Genomic DNA, 26,924 nt, shown 5'->3' with positions numbered 1-26,924 from the left:
ACTATCCACTGTGCCATCTAGCTGCCCCTATTTATTCTCTTAAAAGACCAATAGAAAAGTGATAAAGGATCTAAATGTGCAAAAATTTACAACAAAAGCTCTTTTAGAAGTGGCAAAGAATCAGAAATTAATAGATGCCCATCAATTATGGAATAGCTAAACAAAATATGACATATGAATATAATAGAATATTATTAGGTCATGAAAAAAGTTAAAAAGGATAGTTTCAGAGAAACTTGGAAAGATTTATATGAACTGGTATAAAATGAAGTAAACAGAAGCCAGAGAACAATTTATACAATGACAACATTATCAAGAAAAACAACCCCAGGGGCAGCTAGGTGGTGCAGTGGTGGATTGAGCACCAGCCTTGAATTCAGGAGGACCTGAGTTCAAATTTGATCTCAGACACTTAGCACTTCCTAGCTGTGTGACCCTGGGCAAGTCACTTAACCCCAGCCTCAGGGGAGGGAAAAAAAAAAAAAACTCTGAAAGACTTAGAACTCTGATCAGTGCAATGAGCACCCAGAATTCCAGAAGGATGATAAGACTCATGTTACTACAGAAGAAGACATAAAAGTTGGGAAATTATAATTGTTGTATTTTTTTTTCTTAACTATGTCTTTTGTTTTTTTCTTTCTGTTAAGTGGAAAGAGGGAGGCAAAGAAAGGAGTTAAAAATTAAATGTTAAAAAAGAAAAAAGAGGAGGGAGTTGTAGTAGAGAACAGCTTATTAAAAATACCACATAATTTCCCAATTGGAATTCAAATGACTTTACTCTTCTTATTTAATTCTAGGGCCCAACTCATTATTAATCTGAACTATCTGCCAAAGAAATATGTACTAATGAACAAATTCAATAAACTGTCCATATAACCACAATCTGGGCAATATATATTCTTCATTCATTTTCATTTTGTCCTATAGTCAGCCAGACTGATCTCTTTTGAGTATCCATAATTCTCATTAAAAAGAAGGCCCTATGGTGTCATGGAACTCAATGTAACAACCAGCACTGTATAATCAGATGTAGTACATTTTGAGATTTTCACTACTTATGAAGAATTTCTCTTCCAAATGGCCTTATGGCTATTGTCCAAAATACTAATAAATAACTTAAAATGGACTATCATCCTCTGTTTTTATGCCACATTTGATGTTAATCGAGTACTATAAAATCAATTATCTCTGTAGTTAAATCTATGAAGGAATTTTACTTAACTTTAACCTGTACATGGTAGACATTTTGTTGGAAAAGAGATTTTAAGGTTTTTAAATTTTAAAAAAATTAGTTTTTTTGTAATGAACACACAACACATAGAGCAAGTAATTCCCATATCTCTCTCATTCTAATGTGTAACTGAAAAGATGTAGTCAAAGCACATAAAGATGTGAGCAAAGTATAGAAAACTCTGAAAACCTACCTCTTCCCTTCACATCTTTTCCCATGCCATCAATGATACCCTTAACAGGAGAAAAGAGGATCCTCATAGTTATTTAAAAGAAATTGGAAAGTAGAAATATGAATCACTAGATGCTGTCATCTCATTAGCCTGTTTTAATTAACACTATTGTGAAATCACATTAAAAATCTCTTTTCTAATAAAACTTAAAACATTAAGAAAAAATATCTCCAGATTAAAGCCCTTTCTAGACATTTCTTTTTTAGGAAAGCAGGTATGTCCACAGAAGGGTCTTTTCTGAGGGAAATGGTTTAGAACTTAGAAGGAAGAGTTCCTTTTGGTTAAGCTTATTGGCATACCCAAGGGCAGTCTCCTTTTTTTTTTTTTTTAAACCCTAAAGCACTTAGTTTAGCACCCTGCCAATTATTTTGCCTGTATTATTTTTTTATAGCATTCTTCTCTCCTACTCATTATTATAGGGTCTCCTATTGAGAATTTCTAAATATTGATCTCTGGTTGGCATTCCATTGATTACTTGACAGAAATGGTCCAGAAAAGAACTAGATGATGATTTTGTTATGCAATTATTTGGGAATGTTAACTTCTAAACTGTATTTTAACACATTATGATAAATTCCTTGTCCAAAATTCCTGTAAATGTTATCTAAAATTATCTTTATAAAGTGACGTGTCAGAGGGCATGTGGGTGCTATATAGTTTGGACATTAGATTAATGATGTTTTTTTTTATTTGCAGATTTTGTGCTTAAACAAAACAGAATAAAGGATCTTTCTTTCTTCAACATCATTTACAATCTTTCTTTTGGAATATTTCCCTTTTTTGAGATATCCCTGAAAATCAGTTACTGAATGACTTTTTAAATTTTTTTTATCTTTAACATGGATCTCCTCTTGAACACTTTGTAGCCATAGCATGCTCAACCATTTTCTCCAACTTTCTTTTCTTAATTGATTTTTCTCCTATAAGTTCTATACCTTTTTCCTGTATTTGCCTTTCCTTGCATCCTCAGTGCCTTTGTATTACAAATGATCAATAAATATTTGTTATTAATTAATTGATAACCTTTAATTATATCCTACTCTGACTACACACCACTGGACAAAATTCATTTCTTTATGCTTAAGGTCATTATTTATTACTACTTCTAGTCCTTTCTTCTACTTTCAATTGTTGCTACTTAAAATATACTACATCAACTTTAAATTCCATTTTCTCCCCATTTTAGATAAATAATATTCAACTATTCAAAAGGTTGTTTAATATTACTAGCACTGAAGAAGACATCTTGTGCTAAAATTGGAAGCATAGTTTAGAAAAATTCTATCATGTGTTTAGAGGAATTATCTATATTAAAACAAAGATATGATTTATCTTTTACTAATAAAGGATTGACATTCAAATATCTGAATGAATGTGTTCTCATCTATGTGGGTATTCCTTCCAGCAACAGAGATTCATAACACAACCAAACCTATTCATCCTCTGTCTGGGAAACATGTTCAATATGCTGGAGCCTTCCTTGCTTTCTTTTGACTACAAAGACACAAAGGGAGTAAGCAAGCTCTCCCTTGGTTATCCCTCATTTTTTCCAGGTCATCATCTTATTTTTTTATTCATTCATTTCTCTTTTCTTAACCATTTAGGAATTAATTTCATCTTTTGTCTTTAAAACACCTTCATTTCCAATTATATTTCCCCCCCCATCCTCTACTTAAAAAGTTGTATCTTGTAACAAAGAATAACAGATAAGGAAAAAAAAATCATTTCAGAAAAACTAACCATATCAACTAAATCTGACAATATAAGCAATATTCTACACCCACAGTACCCAACCTCTCTTCAAAGAAGGGAAGAAAAGGCATTTTCATGTCTGTTCTCAAAGGTCAAACATATTCACTATAATCACACAGTATTAAGTTTCAGGTTTTCTTCCATTTATTGAAGTTTTGTATATATCACTTTCATGGTTTTTCTATTTGTCTTTAACTTTTGAGTATCAACTAGGAAATGACTCTTGGTCATAGTTGGGTGGTTGGAATTTCCTTTGGAGGGAAAAAATGGATGGAAGACCTACAATTACACTAGTATTAAGAATCCCTAAAAATTAATCAGTCAACTGGCATTTATTAAGTGGCTACTCTGTTACCAGGCAGTATATTAAGCATTGAGGATATTTAAAACAAACAACTCCTGATAAGAACATACAGTTAAGGAGAGAGAGGGAAGATGAAGGGGGAAGTTAAGGAAACAATATAAAAACAACTAAATAATAATGATGATGATAACTAGCTTAGTTTAAAGTTAGCACTTTAAAGTCTACAAAGCATTTTAGAAATATTAATTGATTTTATCATTGCAGCAACCATGGGAAGTGGATGCTATTATTATCCCCATTTTACAGATGAGGACACTGAGGCAAATAGTGTCTGCCTTGTCCAGGTTAGAATTTGAAATCAGGTCTTGCTGATCTCAGGTCCATAACTCTACCCACCTCAACACTAACTGTGCAAACAAGATACATGCAGAATAAATCTTAGCGGGAAGGCCCTGATTAGGGAGGGCTGAGAAGACTTGTTGCAGGCAGTAGGACTTCAGAGAAGCCATGAAGGAAAATGGAGAAATCAAAAAGCAGGGAAAAAAGCAGGCTGTGAGGGACTTTAAAAACCTAACAGAGGGGCAGCTAGGTGGCGCCGTGGATAGAGCACCAGCCCAGAATTCAGGAGGACCGAAGTTCAACACTTCTTAGCTGTGTGACCCTGGGCAAATCACTTAACCCCAGTCTCAGGTTAAAAAAAAAAAAAAAAAAAAACCTAACAGAAGATTTGGTCCTGGAGGAAAGAGAGGGCCAATGGAGTTTAGTGAATAGGAGCATGATATGGCCAGACTCTAAGAAGGTTGTTTTGGTACCTGGATGGGCTGGAATTAAGGAGACACTTAAAGCAGAGAGACTCACTGGCAGTCATTGCCACGGTCTGGGCACTGGGTGGTGAGCAGCTCCACCAAAATGGTGGCAGTGTCCAAGGAGGAAGGGGGCACATGCGGGAGATGGTGCAGGGGAGAAAGGGCGAGAACCAGCGACGGACTGGATGTGGGAGTGAGGAACTGAGGACACCATCTAGATATGTCTTGGAGCCTGGGAAGGTGGGAGTGCCCTTAACAGCATCAGGAAGTTATGGTGAGGGAAGAATTTTGGGGAAATGATGATGAATTCAGCTTTAACCATGTGGAGTTTAAGATGTCTACAAGCCATCCATCTCAAGATGATCAACAGGCAGTTAAAAGATGCGAGACTAGAGCTAGAGAGTGGTTGATCAGAGTCATCTCCACTGGCACTTGCTCTGCAGTTTGTGAACTTGGAAAGCCATCTGAACCCCAAGAGGTTGGTTAGGAAACTCCTCTGGGGTCTCAGAGCCACCATGGATCTGTGCCAAGACCCAAGCCCTACTCTTCTAGGGACAAGGTCCCTCTCTTCACTGTACCATGCTGCCTCTCCCTCCATTCACAGAATTTCCTATAATCTTGAATCCCACGTCCTCCATTCCTGCCTTCCTTCCCTGGCAGCCTTTATGTCTCTTCTTCAGTGTCTGTCATGGCGCACTCCACCATGGCCCATGGGATAAGACTGCAGGTTATTCTGTCCTTGACTCAGCCAACCAAACCCCAAGAGTTTTCATATTGAGCTGCTATAGGTAGAAATGCATGGCTGGCACCCCCTTTAAGGAGCATTTTTAAGGCAGCATTTCTCTACCAAAATGAACAGAGTGCAACCCTATATTTCCTCTATCTTTTAGCCAATGGCACGATGGGAAAAGATTGGGAATATCACTTGAGAAACACTGTGGCTGCTCCCTACTAATATCCACGAGAAGGGTTCGCCTCCACACCATAATGAGGCATAAGAGTAGAGCTTTAGTGGAGGTGGAAAAGATTACAGATTTTATATCAGTATTCTCTGGCACATGACTAATACTGTCAGCAACAGCAGCACTGTCAAATATCAAGAACAACTGATGATATCTAACACCCACCCCCACACAGTCATCTCCCCCCCAAACCTCATGATGCCTTTTTTCAAATCAAGCTTTATTTTAAAATGAATTCCAGCTGTCTTATAAAGTCATTGCTCCTTTCAAAGGAAGAGTGTCACCAAATGAGTAAGCTGCATTCCCATCATGAGATGTGACTGACTCCTGATTTGGGGTCTGCCTCCTGAAAATGAAAATGCCCCTAAAGTCTAGGGGAGGAGAACAAAGAAGCCGGGGGTAAAATAACTGAGAGAGAACACATTCTCAGAAACCTTTGGTGACTCAATGTTAGAAACAAGGGCCACTCGAAGAATGTGATGCTTACTCAAGGTTGGGAGCCAGAGCTACATGTCCCACCAGCCTTTAGAGAGAAGGTTCCCATGATCAGGGGCAACGTGGGCTCTCTAGACTCCCAAGGAATCCCTAGGCAGCTTTCAGGGGGACTGAGTTCAAATCCATCCTTAGTCACGAGCTATGTTACCCTGGGCAAGCCACGTCATCTCTGTCTGCCTAAGTTTCCTCATCTGTAAAATGGGGCTAATAATAGCACTTACTTCCAGGGTTGTTGTGAGGATTAAATGAAGTAATATTTGTAAAGTGCTTAGCACAACGCCTGGTATATAGTTAATATAATAATAATAATAATAATTATTATTATTATTATTATTATTATTATTATTATTAGCTTTTATGGATCCATATATATTTACTTTTTTTCTCTTGACAATTGGATTTCAACATAATTGGTTTCCTATGTAATCCTATGTATTTTACTTCATGAATTTTAAAAACATGATTCTGAAATGTCCACAATATTCATCAGATTGTTAAAGGGGTTTTATGACATACACAAACATTAAGAACCTCTATCGAAGCTTATTAGAATCAATCGTAAGACAATATTTTTTTTCCTGACATCCCTTTTAAAATCACCCAGTCTCCAGATCCTGGCTTAGGTATTCACACATCTATTCAATACAGGACTAGAAATTACTTGGTCCCTTACTTTATCACTAAAGAAATGTTGACTGACTCATGTGGTAATGTGTACAACATACTATGAGTTCTTCAAAGAAAAGTGCCATGTGAAAACAAGGGGTTCTCAGATTTGTTGACCAGCAAAAGATCTAAATGCTCTGCTTCACAGTGATAGCCTAAAGAATTTAAGGGCTTTTAAGGATTTCAGTGTTAAAAGTTCAAATGGTTGTATCATAAAATAATAAAGCATTTTAAAATTAAGAAATAAAACCCAGAAATGCACATATTTCTACAAATATCCTCATCTTGTGATTTCAAGGCTGCCAAACAATAGCATTATTCTCAACATTGGCAAAGAGACTGACCACTTAAAATTCCCAAATCACTTATATTACTAATTGACTAAATATTCACATTAGAATACTAATATGAACATCAGAGACAAACACAATTTTTTTTTTCAAATTTCCCTCTTGTTACCCATAAAACAGTTTTGGTGGATAAGTTAAGAAATTCAAAGTTCAAGTTCCTATAACTGTCCCAAACATATAAACTGAAAAAATACAAAACTATGTTGAATACAAAAAGATCAGAAAGAGCTATTAGAAGATGCTACTTTCAATATTACAACTTATAGAACCTTTATGATTTGTTTCTTAAGTAAAAACTTCCTTATCTAGTCTGAAAAAGACAGAATTCTAGGAGCAGAAAATAACTATTGCTATTTCCTCATTCCACCTTTATTCCATTCCAAGGGGGGGGGGGGCGGAAGTTTAACTATTAGTTACTCCCATAGGCCATGTGGAAAATAAATCACAATTATCTATGATACACAGATAAAAAGGGAGTGATCTACCCTAGTTAAAGAGAGGAACCAGAAAAAGAGTGAATAATCAACAGATCCACAAAATTTGAGCTGCAACATCAGCTCTGAATTCTGATTCATTGTTAGATTTTTCCAAAATACCCCTGGAGACAATTTAAGCTCCCTGTCACTGAAAGACTCGGGTACATTATGCTGCAAATTTGAGTCATCCTGAAATCAACAATATCTTTCATTAAACAGAAATACAAGGAATGCTACCACATAAGTCATGCTAGCAATGGAAAAGCACAACCAAAGTAATAATTTTCTTAAGTGGTGATGAAATATCTTTCTAAATTTATAAACACCAGGTAATTACATTGAACATAACATCCCAATTCAGATCAGTTAAGCGCTAATGAGAATATTTGAAAGGGCATTCAGAATAAGCAGAGAAAAGTTACAGAAGAATATTTTCTGGTAAGAATATACACAGTGGATTCTTCTTTGAGCAGAGAGGTGAAGAGAAGGGAACAATAAGAATAAACTCAGAGAAAAAGAAGCCAGTTAAGCTATGTAGCATTGCTGACACAGTGTGGGCATCTCCCTTGCTACCAATATATAGGAGTGATGCACAGGGGCAGCAAGTACCTCTCTTGCCAATAAGAGGAGTCATTCCATACTCTTCCCTAAGTAGACTGATGGCATCTCCTTCCAACCGTAATGAATCAGTAGCAACCACAATCTCTCCATATAACAATTCAGATATCTCTGAGCTTCCCACAGAGACTTACAAAGAAAACAGCAGATTCCCAAGCAATTTCTATTGGCCCAAAGCCAAAGGATAAAATACTCATGTCACTTCCACTAAGCTGAAGGTGAATATGAAAAGAAGAAAGGTTTTCAAAATAAGTTTTATGTTCTATAATTGTTCATTTAAACACATTACAGCTCAGAACCATGTGCAAAAAATTAAAGGGAAAATAATCATTCTAAGTGAAATTTCTAAAATTGATTATACAATGAATAATCAATGGATTATATCTTAGAAAAATAAATGAATTTGAATGATTCACTTTATAGTGGCAACATTTTAATATGATAAAAACATTGTTGATTTTTAAAAATATCTTATTGATGTTTTTAAAAAAAGTAATGCTGTTACTTTCAAACAACTCTTCTTACCTCCCCAACTCAAATTAACCCCCTCAATAGAACTCTCCTTTGTAACAAAATGCAGTTATGAAAAACAAATCCACATATTAGCCATGGAGGCCTCATTCCACACCTGTGAAGTCTCCTCCCTTTCTGCTGAACAGCAGGAAACAAACTTCTCTGAAGTTATGTTTATCACTGCATTGATCAAAATTCTGATGTCTTTGACTTGATTCTTTTTAAAACACAAATAGGAAAGGAAGAAATGTCAGAAAGTTTCTTTTATTTTCCAAAAATGAAAAAAAAAAAAAAAAACACACCTATAAACCCATATTTGCACATGCACATATATGTCTATGTACCAAACACTGAAAGTACTTCTTAAAAGTAAAAATAAAAAGTGTTTTATTAAAATTACTTGAAATGGTATGTTCTCAAAAGATTCCATACTTAATCACTGCTAGGGGTTTTACCTCCTCTAGCTTTATATTTATTTTCTAAGTTACAAAATATTTTTTCATAATTTCATTTTTTATTTATCAGGAACTAAAATATGACTGCCAGATTATATCTCTAGAGCTAAAAGGTCTCTCAAAGGTCATTTAGTCCATCTCTCTCATTTTATGGCTGAAGAAGTTGAGTTAAGCACTCACATAAAAAGCAATTCCTAAAAAATTTAAGATCTGATTCTTGTCATTCTTAGAGCAGCGGCCTGACCGCCAATATCCCATCTGAATTTTATTTGGAAACAGATAGTCTAAGGCAGAACTTATAAGCAGTTTTTTAGATTTCATGAAACTAACAGAACCAAAAGTATTTCTATATTGGAGCTAAACTAATTAATTCACTAAATATAAGAACTTTATTGGAGCTGAACCAAATAATTCACTAAATATGCATATTTTTTTTCCTGACAAGAAATTTATGTTTAACAAGAGGGCTTTAACAAGAGCTTTTTTAATCACTTGAAGACAAAATTAAATCCTTTCTCCTCCCCGCCCAAAAAAAATCCTTACAAGCCTATGATACAAAGAAAAGAACATGGGCCCTAGGTTGGAGGGATCCATCCATGTGGCTGGACATCTTTGATCCTCAGTTTCATTCTGCTGCCAAAGGTGAGAAAGCCGGCCAAGAGGCCTCCAACGTCCTTCTAGCTCCAACTCCATGATCCCATTGTCCAATCCCCAGACCGCACCCTACCCCAAAAATAGCACTACCCACTCCCACTCCCGTGAGAAGAAGGTTATTCTTAATGAGAGCTTCCGTTAGAAGACATACTGTCCAGACGTAGTTGGCAGATGTCTCATGCAGGAACACATCACCGTGTAGTTAAAAGGCAGCATTCAGCTGACTTGGTCACCCTGGACCACGCACATTTCACATTGTCAAAGTTTCAGGTTATGGCTTATTTAACAGCTGGTCAGTGAAACAGAACTGAAACTGTATCGCCCTCTGCTGTTTAGCCAAGATATAGAAACAGCCTCCCTCTGGCTACCACAAAAATCTCCAGGTATAAAAGGAAAATCAACAAAAAATGCAAAATTATTTTTTTTCAAACATAGTTAATTTGTGTATTGGTAAGGATTAGTTTAAATTATGAAGGAAATTACTTGGGGAGATTTTATAATCAACCACAATCAATATAATTTCATGTCTCTGCACCCAACACCAAAGTATATTTTCCTTCTTAAAAGTAAAAACAGAAAGTGTTTTATTAATGGTATGTTCTTAAAAGATTCTGTGCTTCATCATTTCTGACTATGGAAAAGTTATTTAATTATTTAATTTCTGAGGCTCAATTTCCTCATCAGTAAAATGGAGATAAGGGACTGGGCAAGGTTGGGCACCTTTGTAATCCTGTTCCTTAGAAAGTCTAAGCAGCAGGAGACTAAGGTGACTAGGTGCCAGCAGAGTGTGGCATTAATATGGTGAGCCCCCAAAAGATGAGGGGCACCCACAGTGCCAAGGGAGGGACAAACCAGCCCAAGGGCAGAAATGGAATCAATGAGCCAGGGTTGAATCTCAGTTCAGATCTCACCTGATCAACCTTCACCCAGGGCCTTCCTTCCACTAACAACGACATGCAATTTAAAGAATATTATGCTATAGTTGGTATACATAAAATCTAATTATTACAATTTAGTCATGGCATATTAGGTTTACAAGTCTATTATTACAACATAAGGCCTCTTGGTCTTACAGGATGAAAAAATGCATACAACTCCAAGTTCTTAAGCTAGATTATTTGCTAAAAGATTGTTTTAAGGGAAGTCTTGAGAATGAGGAGCATAATGACTACTATTAGCCTTGTGATGGTAGTAATAAAATATTCACAGAGTAAGAGAAGCATAGATCTACATCTAGGGATCTCAGAGATCTTTGTATCAACAAGGAAGAAGATCCAAGGTGATGGATTTGTGCAAGATCACAAAGTAATAAAAATCAGAGGAAGGATTTGAACCCATGTTCTCTGAATCTGGAGTAAGAATGCCTCACTTTTTTGTGTTACAAGTCCATTTAGCAAGTCTGGTAAAGCTTACTCTTAGAAGCGTGTTTTTAAATGAATAAAATAAATCCCATAGGATTATAAATAAAATCGATTATATTAAAAAATAATTTTCAAAAAATTTTTGAAAAAAGTAAGTCTATAGATCCGTGGTTAAGACTTTTCCCTACTCCAGGAGCCAGCATTCTTAAACTAATTATGTTACAACATAATTTGCAAATAATAATAATAATAAATGTTTTTGACCAAATCCAGAAGATCCATGGTTACCCAAGAATACAAGAGCCAGTATTCTTTCCAATTGATCCCAATGCCTTTATGTACTGATAAGAGCTGCTCTAAACTTCTTATTTTTAAAAGTATTGTGGGGGGAGGACATTATTATTTCTTTATTTTTTTTATTTCTTTAATACTAGTGGAAATTACATGTTATTATCACTATATATAAAGTATTTGTATGACTAACTTCAGAATGCAGGTAAGTAAAATGAGCAGGCACACTCATTAAAAATGTGATCATTCACTGGCAGCTTGCTAGCATGCCAACAAACACAGAACCAGAAGCATTCTAAGAGACCAGGGAAGAAGACTCAAAGAGGTAAGGACTTTGTAATTATGGAAAAAAAATAAATAAATAAAAGATCTACACACCAGAGGGGAAAAAATTCTCAAAAAGCTATTAAGGAATATGAGGAAAACATGAAGATAGTCCTTGGGGCTAATTTAGAATAAGAGAAAGAATCTAAGCTTTTAATTAAAGGGATAGTAGACTTCAGCAACTTCTAGAGTAGTACCTTTAGACTTGGATAACAAAAAAAAAAAAAAAAAAAAAAGAAAAGAAAAAGGAAAAAAAAAGTAAAAGAAGGTAAAAAGGAAGAAAGATGATCTTAGCCAAGAAAATGTACCAGCAAATGTTTGACAATAAGATGGGTATCTTAAGCATTCTGCCCCCTATAAGCTTGCCTATTTTTACATATTCTTACTCCTCTTAGATCCCCCTTTCTTTTTACATTACCCAAAAAAAGCTCCAATTTGAAAAAAAATCTTTGTGTTGGACAAATAAGTAAAGAGGAGTTTGGTCTATTGTAACTAGCCCCAGAGAACTAAGGAAAGCTGACTCCCCTGTGGATGCTGCAGAGATGAAAAAGACTCTTAAGAGACAAAGAAAATCTCACCTCCTTATTGCCTAGGTAATTTCTTTACAATTCCAGAAGATGTTACCTCTAGGAAATTATCATTTGGTGGTCATTGTCACAAATAATGCCCCAGATTCCTTACTTATACTTTATATAATGCTGCCAGCTAGTGGTCCTCTCTTATATTGAACTATCGACAATAGCATTTCATAGTCATTTCAACTACTCCACTTATCTATGCTCTCTGCTGCAATATAGGTCATTTCTGACCTATAGAAAGGTGAGTTAATTTGATAAATCCTATTCACTAAAGAACAAGAAGAAATCTTGTCTCTCCTATCTCACCTCCAAAGGGACAAATATCTAACTAGAAAACAACCATGACCCTCCCAAAAAGCAAGATTATGTTCTCAGATTACATCATAAATTGAACATCCTACATAATCTTATCAAATAGTCTTCATTCATCTTGAGAAAAATAAAAACTTCAAGTTAAATATTTTTCATCATCTTCAAAGAACTTTACAGAGAAAAAGTCACAAGTACTTTTCTTTACAAGAACAAGACCCCTACATAAAGTATTAAAGAATACACATTTTATCCAAAAATTGTTTGAAGTAATAAAATGCAGCCTATGAGTAAAAGTTTCAAAAGAAAAATTACAGACTGTCATTGCTTTGTGAAAATGTATTATTTCATTATTTCTTATACCACTGGAAAAGATCTATCTCTGTCTCTGTCTCTCTTCAAATTCCTCATGGGAAATATAGTAGAAAGCTGTAATATAGTAGAAAGAGCAAAAGATTTGGAGTCAAGGGCCTAGATTCAGATCCTTGCTCTTTTATTTGCTAGTGTGTAATCTTGGTCAAATCTCATCAATTTTATGAATTGGTTTCCTCCTCTATAACTTTTGAGTAATTCTTGTAATAATTATCACACAGGGATGTAAGTAAAATAATGAATCAATAAAAATTTCCTAAATACCTACAACATCTTGGGCATTGTGCTCAAAAAGCACTTTGTAAACCTGAAATTGCAATAAAAATGCCTCATTAAAATAATTGATTATAGCACACCATCTTTGAACTTAGTATTGCTTGCCTTGTAATATGGTGGTTTTGTTTGTGTCATCTGTTCCTTTCCCCACTGTCACCGTATCCCATTAAAGTGTAAGCTACTCAAAGGCAAGAACTGTTTATGCTCTTATCTTATATGTGCAGGGATAAGACAGTGTCTTGCATGTAGCAGGAGTTTAATAAAATGTTTAATAAATATTTATTTGAATGAAAATAAACTGAATTAAATTTAGTCAATAGCATATTTTGTATTTTCTGTCATTTTATACTGATATGTGACTTCAAGAAGAGAAAATTCTATAAGATTACATCTCTAATAAAGAAAGATGCCTTCCTAATTAGTTGGTCAAAAAAAGATATTTATTCTCTCAATATATCCTCTGTCAATCAGGGACTCAGATAGTTGCAGATATCTCAGATATCAGTGACAGCTGATATCTTGGTAACTTCCTAAATAAAATCATTTCTTTCCCTATAATTTTAAAATTTATACCAATAAAGGGAAGAAGGAAGTAAAGAGAAAGTAGGTTGATTTTGTTAATAAAACTTTACTAAACTTCCACAGCGATATACAATTTTAACATTAGTAAGAAAAAGCATACTGTACATTCACTATTTTTAAAAAATCATAAAAAGTAGATATAGGAAGAACAAACTTGTAACTTACAGATATTCCCTGTGTTGTCAAAGCTGGTGAAAATATCTTCAACATTTATAGAGCCTTGATTATTCCTGGAAAGTAATCAAAGATTTTCTTTAATATTTGTGGAACATCAACATTCCTTATACAAAAAAAGTTGGAATTGTTATTGGTCATTCTTCATATAGCTGTCATATATTTGTAGCTAAAAAGTCTTCCATAGGATCTCAGATTTAAAGCTGGAAGAGACCTCAGAGTTAATCAGTTCAATCCATTCATTTTTTACAGATGAGAAAACTGAGGTACAAAAAGGTTAACTGACTTGCCTAAGATCACACAGTTAAGTAACTGCTGATGCAGAGTTCAAACCCAGGTTTTCCTGATTCCTGGAGTACTTACTCCATGATACCATGCTGCCAACCCTCCAATTTCACTTCCAGAAATATTTCACACTCACTCAAAGGAAAAGAAAAAATTAACAAGAGTAAGCATCTAATCTTTTTTTTTTTCCAGTTATTTGATTTTACTTTATTTTTGAGATTATTTTATTTTTCCAAATACAAAGCTAGTTTTCAACATTCATTTTTGTAAAATCTTGTGTTCTAAATTTTTCTCCCTCCCTCTTTCCTAAGACAGCAAGCAATTAGATACAGGTTAAACATGTTCAATACTTATAAATAAATCTCTATGTTCATCATGCTGCACAAGAACAATCTGCTTAAAAGGGGAAAAAAGCATGAGAAAGAAAAAAAATCAAGCAAGCAAACAACAAAAATAAGGTGAAAATGCTATGTTGTGATCCACACTCAGTCCCCTACCACCCCCACCCCCATTCTCTCTCTGGGTGTAGATGGTTTTCTTAATCACTGAACAATTAGAACTGGCTTGAATCATCTCATTGTTGAAGAACTGATCATCTTATAGTCTTGTTGCCGTGTACAATGATCTGGTTTTTCTCATTTCACTCAGCATCAGTTCCTGTAAGTCTATCCAGGCCTCTCTGAAATCAGCCTGTGAGCATCTAGTCTTAAACAAATCTTGAAACGGTCAACATGGCAGCATTCTTTGCAGACTTCCTGGTACCAAAAACAAGATAACGGCAGAGCTGGTAAAGGCGGCACGACAGCTGCACAAACCGGGATGAGCATCCAAACCAAAGAACAGGCAGCGTGTGGGCTCTGGCTCAGAATGCTTCCTCTAGTCTAGCTTAGGGACAGCTAGCATCACTGTGGAGTAAGGTGTCACAGGTCCAGACCTTGTGGAACCCTCAATGATTCCCATCATGGTGTGCTGAGAGGGAACAAGAAACAGCAGGCAAAAATCTAAAGCATAAGCTACTAAAAAAGAAGCAGGATAGGCTTTTTATTTGGTTTTGTCTGCACATGACACTTCTCACCGCACATATTAACCCCATGTGCTAACCAGCACAAAAGAATTAATGATTCTTCATCCTTATTGGACATGTTATACTGCCACTTGTTTGTACATAACATTTTCAAGAGGTAAGTTCATAATACAGGATTACCAATAATAAGTACAGTAAATGTGAACCTTTTGTGAAATGTTTAAGATAAGAGAATGACTCACTGAATGTCTAACAAATCAAACAGCATTTATTAAGCACTTTCTATATGCCAGGAAGTTAAGTACTAGAGACATAAAGGAAGGTAAAAACCATTCTGTCATGAGGAATTCACACATCAATGGGAAAAACAGTATTTAATATCTAGGCACATGGCAGACAAGTGAAGAGTAGATGGAAGACCATCTTAGAAAACAAGGCACTAGCAGCTAGGAGAACTCAGAAAAAATATGCTCCAGAAAGGAAGTTTTAAGTTGAGTTGCGAAGGAAGTCAGGAAACTAAGAGCCAGAGGTGAGGCTAGAGAGCAGTGCAGATGTGGGCAAGAGACAGAGCTAGTGGGTGACTCATAAAAAATAGGTACAATTAGCACATGTTCTGGCTGAAAGGGATCCCCACACACAGCTCATGACTGAGGAAATGCAGAGGCCCCCTAAGAAGTGGCCTTCACCACAACCTCCAAACTTACCCATCTCTGTGTTGTCCTCCCTACCATCTCCTCAAGGTGCCCTTCTCTCTGTTTTCTTGATCAGCTCTCTGAAACTCTACACTAGCCGCTCTAACTTCCTTTCCTGAACTTCATCGTGCAAATGAAACTTTTCTCAGCAAAACCAGCCAGGCTCTCTTCCCTATGGCTCCTCAGCCCTCTCTCAGCCTCAGAGGCACTGGCCACAGCCTATAGCTCTCTCCTTCAGGATTCCTTCTCCTCAAACACTGCTCTCTCCAGGCCTGCTTCCTTTGCTAGCAAGACTTTCACCATCTTCTGCCCCTAATACTGTGTCTTCTCTCTGCTCTGGAGCCTCTCCTCTACCTCCTGTCTTTGTAATCCTAGTGACTCTCATCTGTGGACCAATGACTCTGGATTCTCAGCCTCAGCCTCTCTCTCCCATTCTCGTCCTGAAACACCAATTGTCTATTATTTATTTCAAGCTGTCTGTCCTGGAAACCTCTTTCCTTTAAAACACTCCCAACTTTCCTATTTCTCTTGAACACAACATCTTTCTGGACTGCTCACTCTCCCCCCACATATCCAGTTACCAAATCTGGCTCTCTCCCACAGCAATCTCTCCTCTCCATTCATATAATTACCGTATTAATTCAGGTGCTCCAGCACTCTTGCCTAGATTATTGCAAAAGCCACCTAAGTGGACCCTCTGACCCAAGACTTTACCACACCAGGTCATCCTTCACATTGCTGCTAAAGAGGTTTTCTTTAAGCCCAGATCTGATCATATGACCCATCCCCCCAACTCAATCAGCTCCAGTGGCTTCCTTTTACTTCCTGGATCAAATATAAACTCCACGGTTAAGCTTTTAAATCCTTATACAATCTGGCACCAGCCTATCTTTCCAGTCTCATTAGATATCTCTTTCCTACATCTGCAATCCAGACAAACTGGCTTTCTCTAAGTTTTTCACACAGGATACTACATCTGTCATCTCTGGGCTTCTGTGATGTCTGTCCCATAGCCCTGAAATGTACTCTCTCCTTACTTTGATTCAGACTCTCTTCCTTTATGGTGCAGCTCAAGTCCCATCTTCTGCATGAAGGCATTCCTGATCCCTACCCTATGCTCCACCCCAACTGCTAGTGCCTTCCCTCTCAAGTTATCTTGTATTTTTATGTACTTGATATGCATGTGATTTATTTTTTTTTCTCACATGTAAACAAAATTGTAACTTTTTTTTAAATTCAACCTTCTACTTTTCCCTTAGGAAGGTTAGCTATTTGATAAAAATACATATTCCTGTAAAAAATATTTCCATATTAGTTATGTTGCAAAAGAAAACCCAGACCCCTCCCCCAAAATGTGTATACGTCCAAGCTGTATTCAAACTCTGTATTCAGTTCTTTCTCTGGTGGTAGACAGTATGTTTCATCTTAAGTCCTTCAGAATTGGCTTGGATTACTGTATGGCTCAGAGTAGCCAAGTCATTCACAAATTGATCAATACTGCTGTTACTGTGTAAAGTGTTCTCCTGGTTCTGTGTACTTAACTTTACAAGAGTTCACTTAAACCCAGGTTTTCTGAAAGCACCCTACTCCCTCATTTTTTTATTGCACAATAGTATTCCATCACTATCATATACCACAACCTTTAGCCATTCCCCAATTGATGGGGCATCCCCTCAGTTTCCAATTCTTTGGCACCACAAAATGAATAAATATTTTTGTACACATAGGTCCTTTTTTGTTTTTGTTGTCTTTGGTACAGATACCTAATAGAGTTTACTGGGTCAAAGGATATATACAGGCATAGTTCCAAATTGCTCTCTAGAATGATTGGATCTGATCACAATTCTACCAACAATTCATTAATTAATGCTACTGACCTAATACTTATATTGCATAACATTATATACATCCTTATCTCTTTCAAAAATGCAAGCTCTTTAAAAGCTGGGAATGTCGCATACTTTTATTTGTTATCTTCAATGTCTTGCACAGTGTCTTGCACATTTAGGAGCTTAATTGCTAAGTAAACATGGATATAAACAGCTATATCTACATGTATAGAGAGGTCCATGGATGAAAGGTAGGGATAGATAGAGGAAAGGAATTGATGAATGGATGACATGGAGCAGTGGAGGGATAGACAGAAAAACAATAAGAGGCTGGTGTCATTCTCAACAGTAAGTACAGTATAGTACATAGCACCAGTCTTATTCCTTAGTAAGGAAGTTTTTTTCAAGTATATCATTAGTCACAAAGTCAAGGACTGTAACCTTCTTCACCAAAGTGTCAGTTCTATAAGCCTCTCTGCCTTCAAGCTTTCAATTAACTTGTCTTTCCTGATCTTTAGAGTTAAGGTGGCAATGAACATAAGGAAAAGACTTTTTTGACATTATCTCTCCACACTTCAGTATTATTGCATTACAATAGTGGCACTTATTATCAAATGAAAGTAAAATTTTACCAGCTATTCAAGAATTTCAAATCTTCAATTTCATCTCAAATGAGATAATACTTGTAAAGTTCTTATTACAGTTCCAAATACTGAGTAAGTGCTATATTAATATTAGTTATTATTATTAGACTTTTCCTCTAGGTGACCCAGTGAGCATTGCACCTGAATTCTAGAAGATCTGAGTTCAAATCCCACCTCAGCACTTACTATGTGACCCTGGGCAAGTCACTTAACCACTTTTTAACTTAGTTTTCTCCACTGTAAAATGAAAGTAATAAGAATACTTACTTCCTATGGTTGTTATGAAGACAAAATAATATTTGTAAAATATTTTTTGTGAACTTTAATGTGATTAATGTGATTTATGAATGATAGATATTAACACAAATTAGTGTTTCAAAGGCCTTTAATTGACATTAGCCTGATTTCTTTTTCCTATGTCAACCAAAAAAGATATATTTTTCTAAACCACCATATACACATACACACACACACACACACACACACACACACACACACACACCATCTAAGGTTTTATTAAATCCCTCCAAGGTGGCTAAAACAGGGCTTTTAAACTTTTTCCACTAGTGGCCCTTTTCACCCAAGAAATGTTTATATGACTCCCAGCATATAGGTATATAAAATAGATACATAAATCAAACATTTACCGATAATAAACCATAATTTTGTGACCCCCCCCCCAACACATTTAGTTATAAGACTCCATAGGGGACCACAGACCACAGTTGAAGAAGATGGGTTCTGACAATAAGACCAATGACTATAGTAATCTAGTGTTTAATAACCCAAAGACCCCAACTTCTGGGAAAAGAAGACACTATTTGACAAAAATTACTGGGAAAACTGAAAAACAGTATGGCAGAAAACGGCATTAAATTACACCTATCACCCCATACCAAGAAAAGATCGAAATGGGTTCATGATTTAGACATAAAGAGTGATGTTATAAGCAAATTATAAGAATAAAAGATAGTCTACCTCTCAGATCTGTAGAGAAGGAAGGAATTTGTGGTCAAAGAACTGGAGCACATTATGGAATGCAAAATAGATAATTTTGATTATATTAACTTTAAAAGTTTTTATATAAACAAAATCAATGCAGATAAGATTAGAAGGAAAGCAATAAACTGGGAAAAAAATTTTACACTTAAAGCTTCTGATAAAGGCTTCATTTTTGAAATATACAGAGAATTGACTCAAATTTATAAGAATTCAAGCCATTCTCCAATTTCTAAATGGTCAAAGGATATGAACAATTTTCAGATGAAGAAATTGAAACTATTTCTAGTCATATAAAAAGATGCTCCAAATCACCACTGATCAGAGAAATGCAAGTTAAGATAACTCTGAGGTACCACTACATATCTTTCAGATTGGCTGGAATGACAGGGAAAGATAATGATGAATGTTGGAGGGGATGTGGGAAAATTATGACACTAATATATTGTTGTTGGAGTTGTGAATGGATCCAACCATTCTGGAGAGCAATTTGGAACTATTCCCAAAGGGCTATCAAACTATGCATACCCTTTGATCCAACAGTGTTTCTCCTGGGCCTGTATCCCAAGGAGATCTTATAGGAAGGAAAGGGACCCACATGTGCAAAAATGTTTGTGGCAGCCCTCTTTGTAGTGGCAAGAAACTGGAAACTGAGTGGGATGCCCATCAGTTAGAGAATGGCTGAATAAGTTATGGCAACAGCAAGATTTTAAGATCATCAATTCTAATGGATGTGGCTCTTTTCAACAATGAGGTGATTCAGGCAAGTTCCAAAGGTCTGATGATGAAGAGAGCCCTCTGCACCCAGAGAGAGGAGAGTATGGATCACAACATAGTATTTTCAGTCTTTTTGTAGTTGTTTGCTTGCATTTTGTTTTCTTTCTCATTTTTTCCCTCTTTGATTTGATTTTTTTTTGTAGCATAATAACTGTGGAAATATATATATAGAAGAATTGCACATGTTTTAACATATATTGATTGGATTGCATGCCATCTAGGGAAGTGCGCAGGGGAAGTGTTAACATGCTGTTGTCTCCAGAAGCTGCCAATTGCTCTCTGGGAGGAAATCTGCTGTGTCAACTCAAATCTCTCAGACAGATTCTTCTTCCTGTAGAGAGCCCTTGTCTCCAGACAGTTGCCATCAACTCTGGTCCAGAGAAGTGATTTCCCTTCCTGCAGAGAGCTGCCTCAAGTCTGGTCTAGAGCAGAGACTCACTTTTCCTCCAAAGCTGCCCTCTTTTATTCTCCCAGAGAATGGGCATGGGATAATGCAAGGGCTTCTGGGAAGAATTACTTCAACCAATGAACTTGCTCTTCCTAAGCACGCAAGCTCTTCCCCAGAAATTCACAGGTAAAACTCCCAGTCATGGTCGGAACTAGAGAATTGTCAAGTACCAACTTAGCACTTAGTAAGAACTTAATGTCTCATTATCTCATTAGCACTTAGTAAGAACCTAACAGGGAAGGAAGGAGAAAAAATTAGAAACTCAAGATTTTGTAAGAGTGAATGTCAAAAATTATCTACATATATGTTTTGAAAATAAAAAGCTTTAATACTTAAAAAAAAAAATCTGCAGCTTCAAAATACTGTGAATTAAAAGGCAGGAATAAAAGGAAATGGGTAGTGAGAGATGGCCCTAAAGTAAGAAAGTCCTGAATTCAAGTTGGCTATGTGAACCTGGACAAATTAACTTCTCAGCTGCCCAGCCTCCACTGACAGAGAAGCTCTCCTCATTAATGAAGCCAAAGGAATGAACTGAGAAAAAGAAAAAATTAAATGTATGGTACCTAAAGATACTGTAGCTATAAAGGTAAGGGTTATAAATAAAAACAGGGGAAAAGGAGAGGGAATTTACGCCAAAGAAGGCTACAGAATGATTATAGAAGAAAAAAACACAAAATTTCTAATCTAACATTATTTCACTAAGTTTGATCTAAAACTTTTTTTAAAAGCATTTTTTAAAAATGCTTTAATGAAAGATTTTTTAAATCAGTCTTGGGCAATCTCTAATAGTTACTTAGAGGGAGCAAAAGGCAAGATGATCTAGTAGGAATTGAACTAAATTTGGAATGAAAAGATCTGAATTCAAATCCCAGCTCTGTTACATAACAGCCATAAGATATTGGAAAATTATTTTACGTGTTGGCATATGTAGCTGAAAGGCCTAGACTAAGGGGTTTCCAAGGATACTTTTAGGTACTTCTATATTTACCATCCCATGGTAAGTGGAAAAACAATACATTCCAAGGCTTATGACTCATATGCTTACTCCCTCTATGAACAGAAATCGAAGTTCTGCTTTCAAGAGTTGCTGTGGCTTAAAAGAATACATTACCTTGCAGTCCATGGTTCTAGTTTGATAGAATCCACTAAACCTTGTCATGGATCACCTCTAGTGAACAATGAAGGTTTAGTGTAGAAAAAATAATGCAAAAACTTTTAAACCTACCACCACAAAAGTCTAAGGTTTTTAAGCAAAGCCAACAGTGCTTATCCAGATCTAGAATATAATTTCACATGCACAAAATTACAACTACATGAAAATTTATCTAAATAGGTAATTCTTTCCATTTTCTACATAGAAGTAGCACATATTTTAATGGGACCATATTCCTATCTAAAAATCTTAAGACGGAGAAGACAAGGGGGAAAACAAAAACGTTTACTAATATTCATTCTTCTACTACAAGAACAATTACTAAATGACTACTACTACAACTACTAAATACTACCATATGATGCTTCTACTACTACAAAAGAAAACCAGACCATCATCCTACAAAAAATGCAAGAAAAAGAAAGTTTAAAAAGTACACATCAATCTGCATTCAGACTCTTATCAGTTCTTTCTCTGATGGTAGACAGCATTCTTCAGCATAAGTCCTTCAAATTTGTTTTGGATCACTGTATTGCTTAAAATAGCTAAGTCATTCACAAATGATCACTGTACAACTACTACAATAATTACTACTAGACTTTTATATGTCTAGAGACAAAATTCTCACTTTCTGATTTAAGAATTGTACCTATGATAGGTTAGAGTTGTATAATCTGCATGCCAACAAATTGACTTTAGGGGGCAGCTAGGTGCCACAGTGGATAGAGCACCAACCTTGAATTCAGGAGGACCCTTAACACTTCCTAGCTGTGTGACCCTGGGCAAGTCACTTAACCCCAGCCTCAGGAAAAAAAAAAAAAAATTTGACTCTATACACAATCCCACTCTATCACTATTTATATTACCTGAAAATCCACAAGTCATACGCCATGACTTATGCACACCCTACAACTAAAGAATGTGGCCTTTGGGGGGTTATTTTTTCCTCTAGAGAAGCTAGTTGTAATTTTGCTATAGTGGGTTTTTTGTATTAAAAAGATGCATCATAATCAAAGACAATGTCACTCTTGACTTCTTGCCCAATTGACACTCCCAGGACAAGCAGAAAGTCAAGAGTGACAGCCTTCTAATCCAGCAGTCGTCATAGCAACAGAAGTCCTACACAAAGAATGGAGGACAGTTTCGGCCTCTCCACTTTTTATGTACCTAAGACATGTATACATTTATGAATGAATAACACAAGCACTTCCACAGTACCCAATACAATAGAGGTACTTTAAAGCAGCCTTAACATGCAAATTCCTACTATATTAAAATGAAACGTAGGTTTTAGGGGGAAAAAATAATCCCAGCATTTAGCTATAAGTAGCCTCCTTAAAAGATCAAGGAGTAGTCTGGAAAGAGCAGAAGAAATAACTCCAATTTTTTTTTTTTTTTTTTGTAGAAGCATCTCTAATGATAGATGAACTAAAAGCAGCTTTCTCTACATGTCGCCTTGAGATGACAAAAGAGTTTCTTAAAAATTAATGGTAAAGTACCAAAAAATCAGTTAAGTTCTGCTAATAAAGAACTTTAGAGGTCACTCATAAATCAGTCTTCTCATTTTTAATTTTTAAATTCTCGCTACTTACTTTGGAATTATTCACTATGTTCATGTACACAGGAAAGATAGGATATGTCTGGGATACTTGCAAACCTACTTTTTAAGTTCCCTAACATCTTTCTTTGACTTTGTCAAAGTCTCTCTTTTATTTTCTTCTCTATCCTCATTATTTTCTTATCTCATCCATTTCCTATTTTCAAATATCACATAGCTAACTCTCAGGATCTATGTATGCATAGTATTAAATCTCTCCCATGAATTCTTAATTGAGATTTAATTCCCAACTACCTATTGAATATTCCCACTTGGACATTCCACTTAGTACCTCAAAGGTCCAAAAGTAAATTCCTCATTTTCCTATATAAACTTGCTCTTCCTTCCAATTTTTCTAATAAGGCACCAAAATTATTCCTAGACTCGTGACCTGAAACTTTAAATGAGCATGAATTCTTCTTCTCCCTTATCCAATGCTCCACAAAATCTCTTTCCTACCATTTTTTTGTTTTCATCAAAACACACCAATCTAACTCGGGCCTTTCCAGCTTGATGGAACCTAGTAGAATTATAGTACTCTGTGATTCACTAGAACAACCAAAAAAAAGTATATTTTTAAAAGATCAATATCTGTTTCAGATCATAGTTTGGGATCATCAAAGGAAAAGGGTAATTTCCCAAAGATAATCTACTCTCACTTAATTCTGGGACCCATTTGTTCATTGGGAGTATTTGTCTAAGATCAAATGGATGGTTCTCGAGGAAAAAGTGAAGCTGGTGATTTGGTATAGCCCTGTCTCATTTAAATCTAATTCAATGCAAGTCATGACATCACCTCCCATTGTCATGGTCCTTTTCTAGAACAGAGGACAAAAACAATTAACAATCTGTGACTGGTACCTGTTCTACTGGAGACTCAAATGGAAAGATTCAACTGAGCAATACAGCTTCCTCTTTCCCTCCTTCCTTCATTTCTTTTTTCCCTCCCTCCTTCCTTTCATCCTTCTCTCCTTCCCTCATCTCCTTCTGTTTTCATAAGGATCATATCCTTACCTATGGGTGTTTTGCCCAAAGGAATATATATTTTGATGGGTGAAATTTCAAAAGATATCTTAGGGTTAATGGCTAGATTTTTCTTTTAAGGACCACACTTTAAACCCAAATCACTCTGGCTTTCACTGATTGGCCAACGATAGGGTGGTTAGCCCAATAGCCCAAGCTTCTTTTGGTTGGACTCTTGATGTCTCAGAGTTAGTGTAAATAACAACTGTTTCTGTTTTGGTCAGAAACTCTGAAGGTTTTCCCCTCCCAGATTGATTTTTTTTAATAAGGTAAAAGAAGTCCTTTTTTTTGCTTTATTTCTTACCTGGTATTAATCACTAAATGGGCTTTGCCTCAGACAAACTAAGACCTGGGAAAGACCTTACTGTAAAAAGGCCAAGGGTTCTCACTGCATCCTGGATCATCTCCAGTCATCCTGATCTTATCTTGCCAATGGACTCAGATGGTTCTGGAACAAAGAGAGAGGCTAGTGATTTTCCCTAGTCCTATCTTATTTAAATCTAATTCGCCAGAAGTCATGACATCACCTCCCCAAAGTCATGGTCCTCCCAAAGAATGAAGGACAAACAACAATAATAGAAGAGCTCTAGTGATTGTCTATTCAATTATATATTGTATAAACAACAGACATTCTTCAACAACTAAGTTTTTTCTAGAGAAGATAGTCCAAATTCTTTTGAAAAAGAATCATAGAACTTTAAAGTGAGGCAGGATTTCACCAACCAACTGAAAGGCACACCTATAACCAAACCACACCTGAAAGGCAATCAACACTCTATCCAACAAATAGTCATCCAGCTTCTGCTTGAGGACTTCCATTAAGGAGCCACCAATTCCACTTTTAGAAGGCTCTAATTGTTAGGATATTTTTTATATTAAGCCTAAATTTTCCTCTTTGCAGAATTCTACACATTGCTACCAGTTCTTCCCTCTGGAGATAAAAAGAACAAATCTAATTGTTCTTCCACATAACAGGTCTTCAAATACTTGAACCCTCCAAATCTACTCTTCCCCTTGCTAAATATCTAAATAACTTTCTTAGTTTTTTCAAATCTCAGCCCAAGTGTCTCTTTCATATACAGCCTTTACTTATCATTAGGAAAGGAGAGAAAGGAAAAGATGGAGAAGGAGGGAGAGGCATAACGAGAAGAGAAAAGAAGACATAAAGGAAGAAAAAGAGTGGAGAGAGAAAGAAGAAAAGGGGAAAGAGGTGGGAAGAAGGCAAGGGGGAAAGAGATTCACAGAGAGTGAAATACATGTATTTGTCAATTCCTTTATCTAGATTTTTAAGCTCTTCTAACACATACTATTTCCCTGTATCTACACGTCCAAAGCACTTTGCACACTACCTGGCATGGGCAGGCACTTAACAAATGCTTGTTAACAAATGACTGATCTTTATATAATACAGACTCAAAGTCCTTCACTATCCAGTTGTCTTCCTCTGAATGCTCCCCAACTTAATGATATCTTTCTTAAACTATGGTGCCCAGAACTGAACACAATTACTCCGTATTTTGTTTTGAGAAAGGCAGAGTGCCCTCCATATTCCTGGAAGTTCTGCTTCAGTAGAAACAGCTCAAGTTTGCATTAGCTTTTGTGAAAGCTACATCATATTACAGACTTAAAATGAGTGTGCAGTCCACTAATATCCCCAGACCTTTTTCAAGTAAAATGTTACCTGACCTTGCCTCCCCTAATATGTCAATTTTTTAAACCAATTATAAAACTTTTTAGAAATATGCATATGTATTTAGACTTACTGAATTTTATCTTGTAGTACTAAGCTCAACCCTCTAACCCAGTAATTTCCAAAGTGAGGTCCATGAGAAAAATCTACAAAGGCACATTTTGTGGAACCAATCAATCAGAGGATGTTATCCATAGTCTCGCTTACCACAAAAGCCACTCTGAGGAGCAGGTCTTAAATGTGATCCCATCAAAGAGATAGAAAATGAAATTAAAAACTTAGAGAAGAATTGGAAGTAGAATAAATGACTTAGAAGAGAAAGTGGTAGATATTATTCAAAAAGTGAAGTCCTTGAAAACAAGACTAGATCAAACAGAAATCAATGGCTCTATGACACAGGAAGAAATTTTAGAAAAAAGTAAAAAGATGGGAAAACTTGAAGAAGAAAATATAATATATCTGACTACAAAAACAACTGATTTGGAAAACTTCAAGAGAATACAAAAATTATTGGGTTCCCTGAAAACATTGTTATGGTAAAAAGCTTAGATATTATATTTCAAGAATTCAAAAATTAGAACTTCCAGATTTATCAGAACCAGAAGGCAGAATAAATATAGAAAGAATCCATAGGTCATCTCCTCCAATAAATCCCCAAATAAAAACTCCCAGGCATGTCATACTCAAAATTCAGGAACCCCATCTCAAAGAGAAAATATTACAAGAATCCAGGAAGAAGCAATTCAAGTACCAAGTAGTTAGTCAGGATCACACAAGACTTTGCTAAAGGATGAACTACCCTGCAAAAATATCCTTTGTACATAAAACTGCCTTCTAATTCATCAAAGATTTGATTAATCTTACATAAAATTATATAGGTAAAAAGATGTCATTACTGATGTTCTCTTTATTATTCTCTTTTTCAGTAATAAGGCCATCCCTTTTTCCATCCCTTTGAAACCCTGAAAAGATACTCTAAATA

At 35.9% G+C, this 26,924-nt stretch overlaps 1 protein-coding gene across 5 annotated transcripts in view; it reads right to left on the bottom strand.

Moving 5' to 3' along the window:
* Window positions 1–26,924, bottom strand: part of CAMKMT (calmodulin-lysine N-methyltransferase) — a 501,495-nt gene that overhangs the window by 451,438 nt on the left and 23,133 nt on the right. For 4 of the 5 annotated variants that reach the window (XM_074286712.1, XM_074286713.1, XM_074286714.1 and 1 more), the window contains one exon: window positions 13,773–13,837. In XM_074286712.1, the coding sequence (XP_074142813.1) occupies window positions 13,773–13,837 (65 nt within the window). Of the gene's footprint in view, window positions 1–13,772; window positions 13,838–16,414; window positions 16,893–26,924 lie in introns of those variants that run through there. The other variant, XM_074286715.1, reaches the window with a different exon arrangement.

The sequence above is a fragment of the Sminthopsis crassicaudata genome, chromosome 2 (genome assembly GCF_048593235.1).
Source record: "Sminthopsis crassicaudata isolate SCR6 chromosome 2, ASM4859323v1, whole genome shotgun sequence".
Classification (NCBI taxonomy): Eukaryota; Metazoa; Chordata; class Mammalia; order Dasyuromorphia; family Dasyuridae; genus Sminthopsis; species Sminthopsis crassicaudata.
This window is presented reverse-complemented; position numbering and strand designations above follow the sequence as displayed.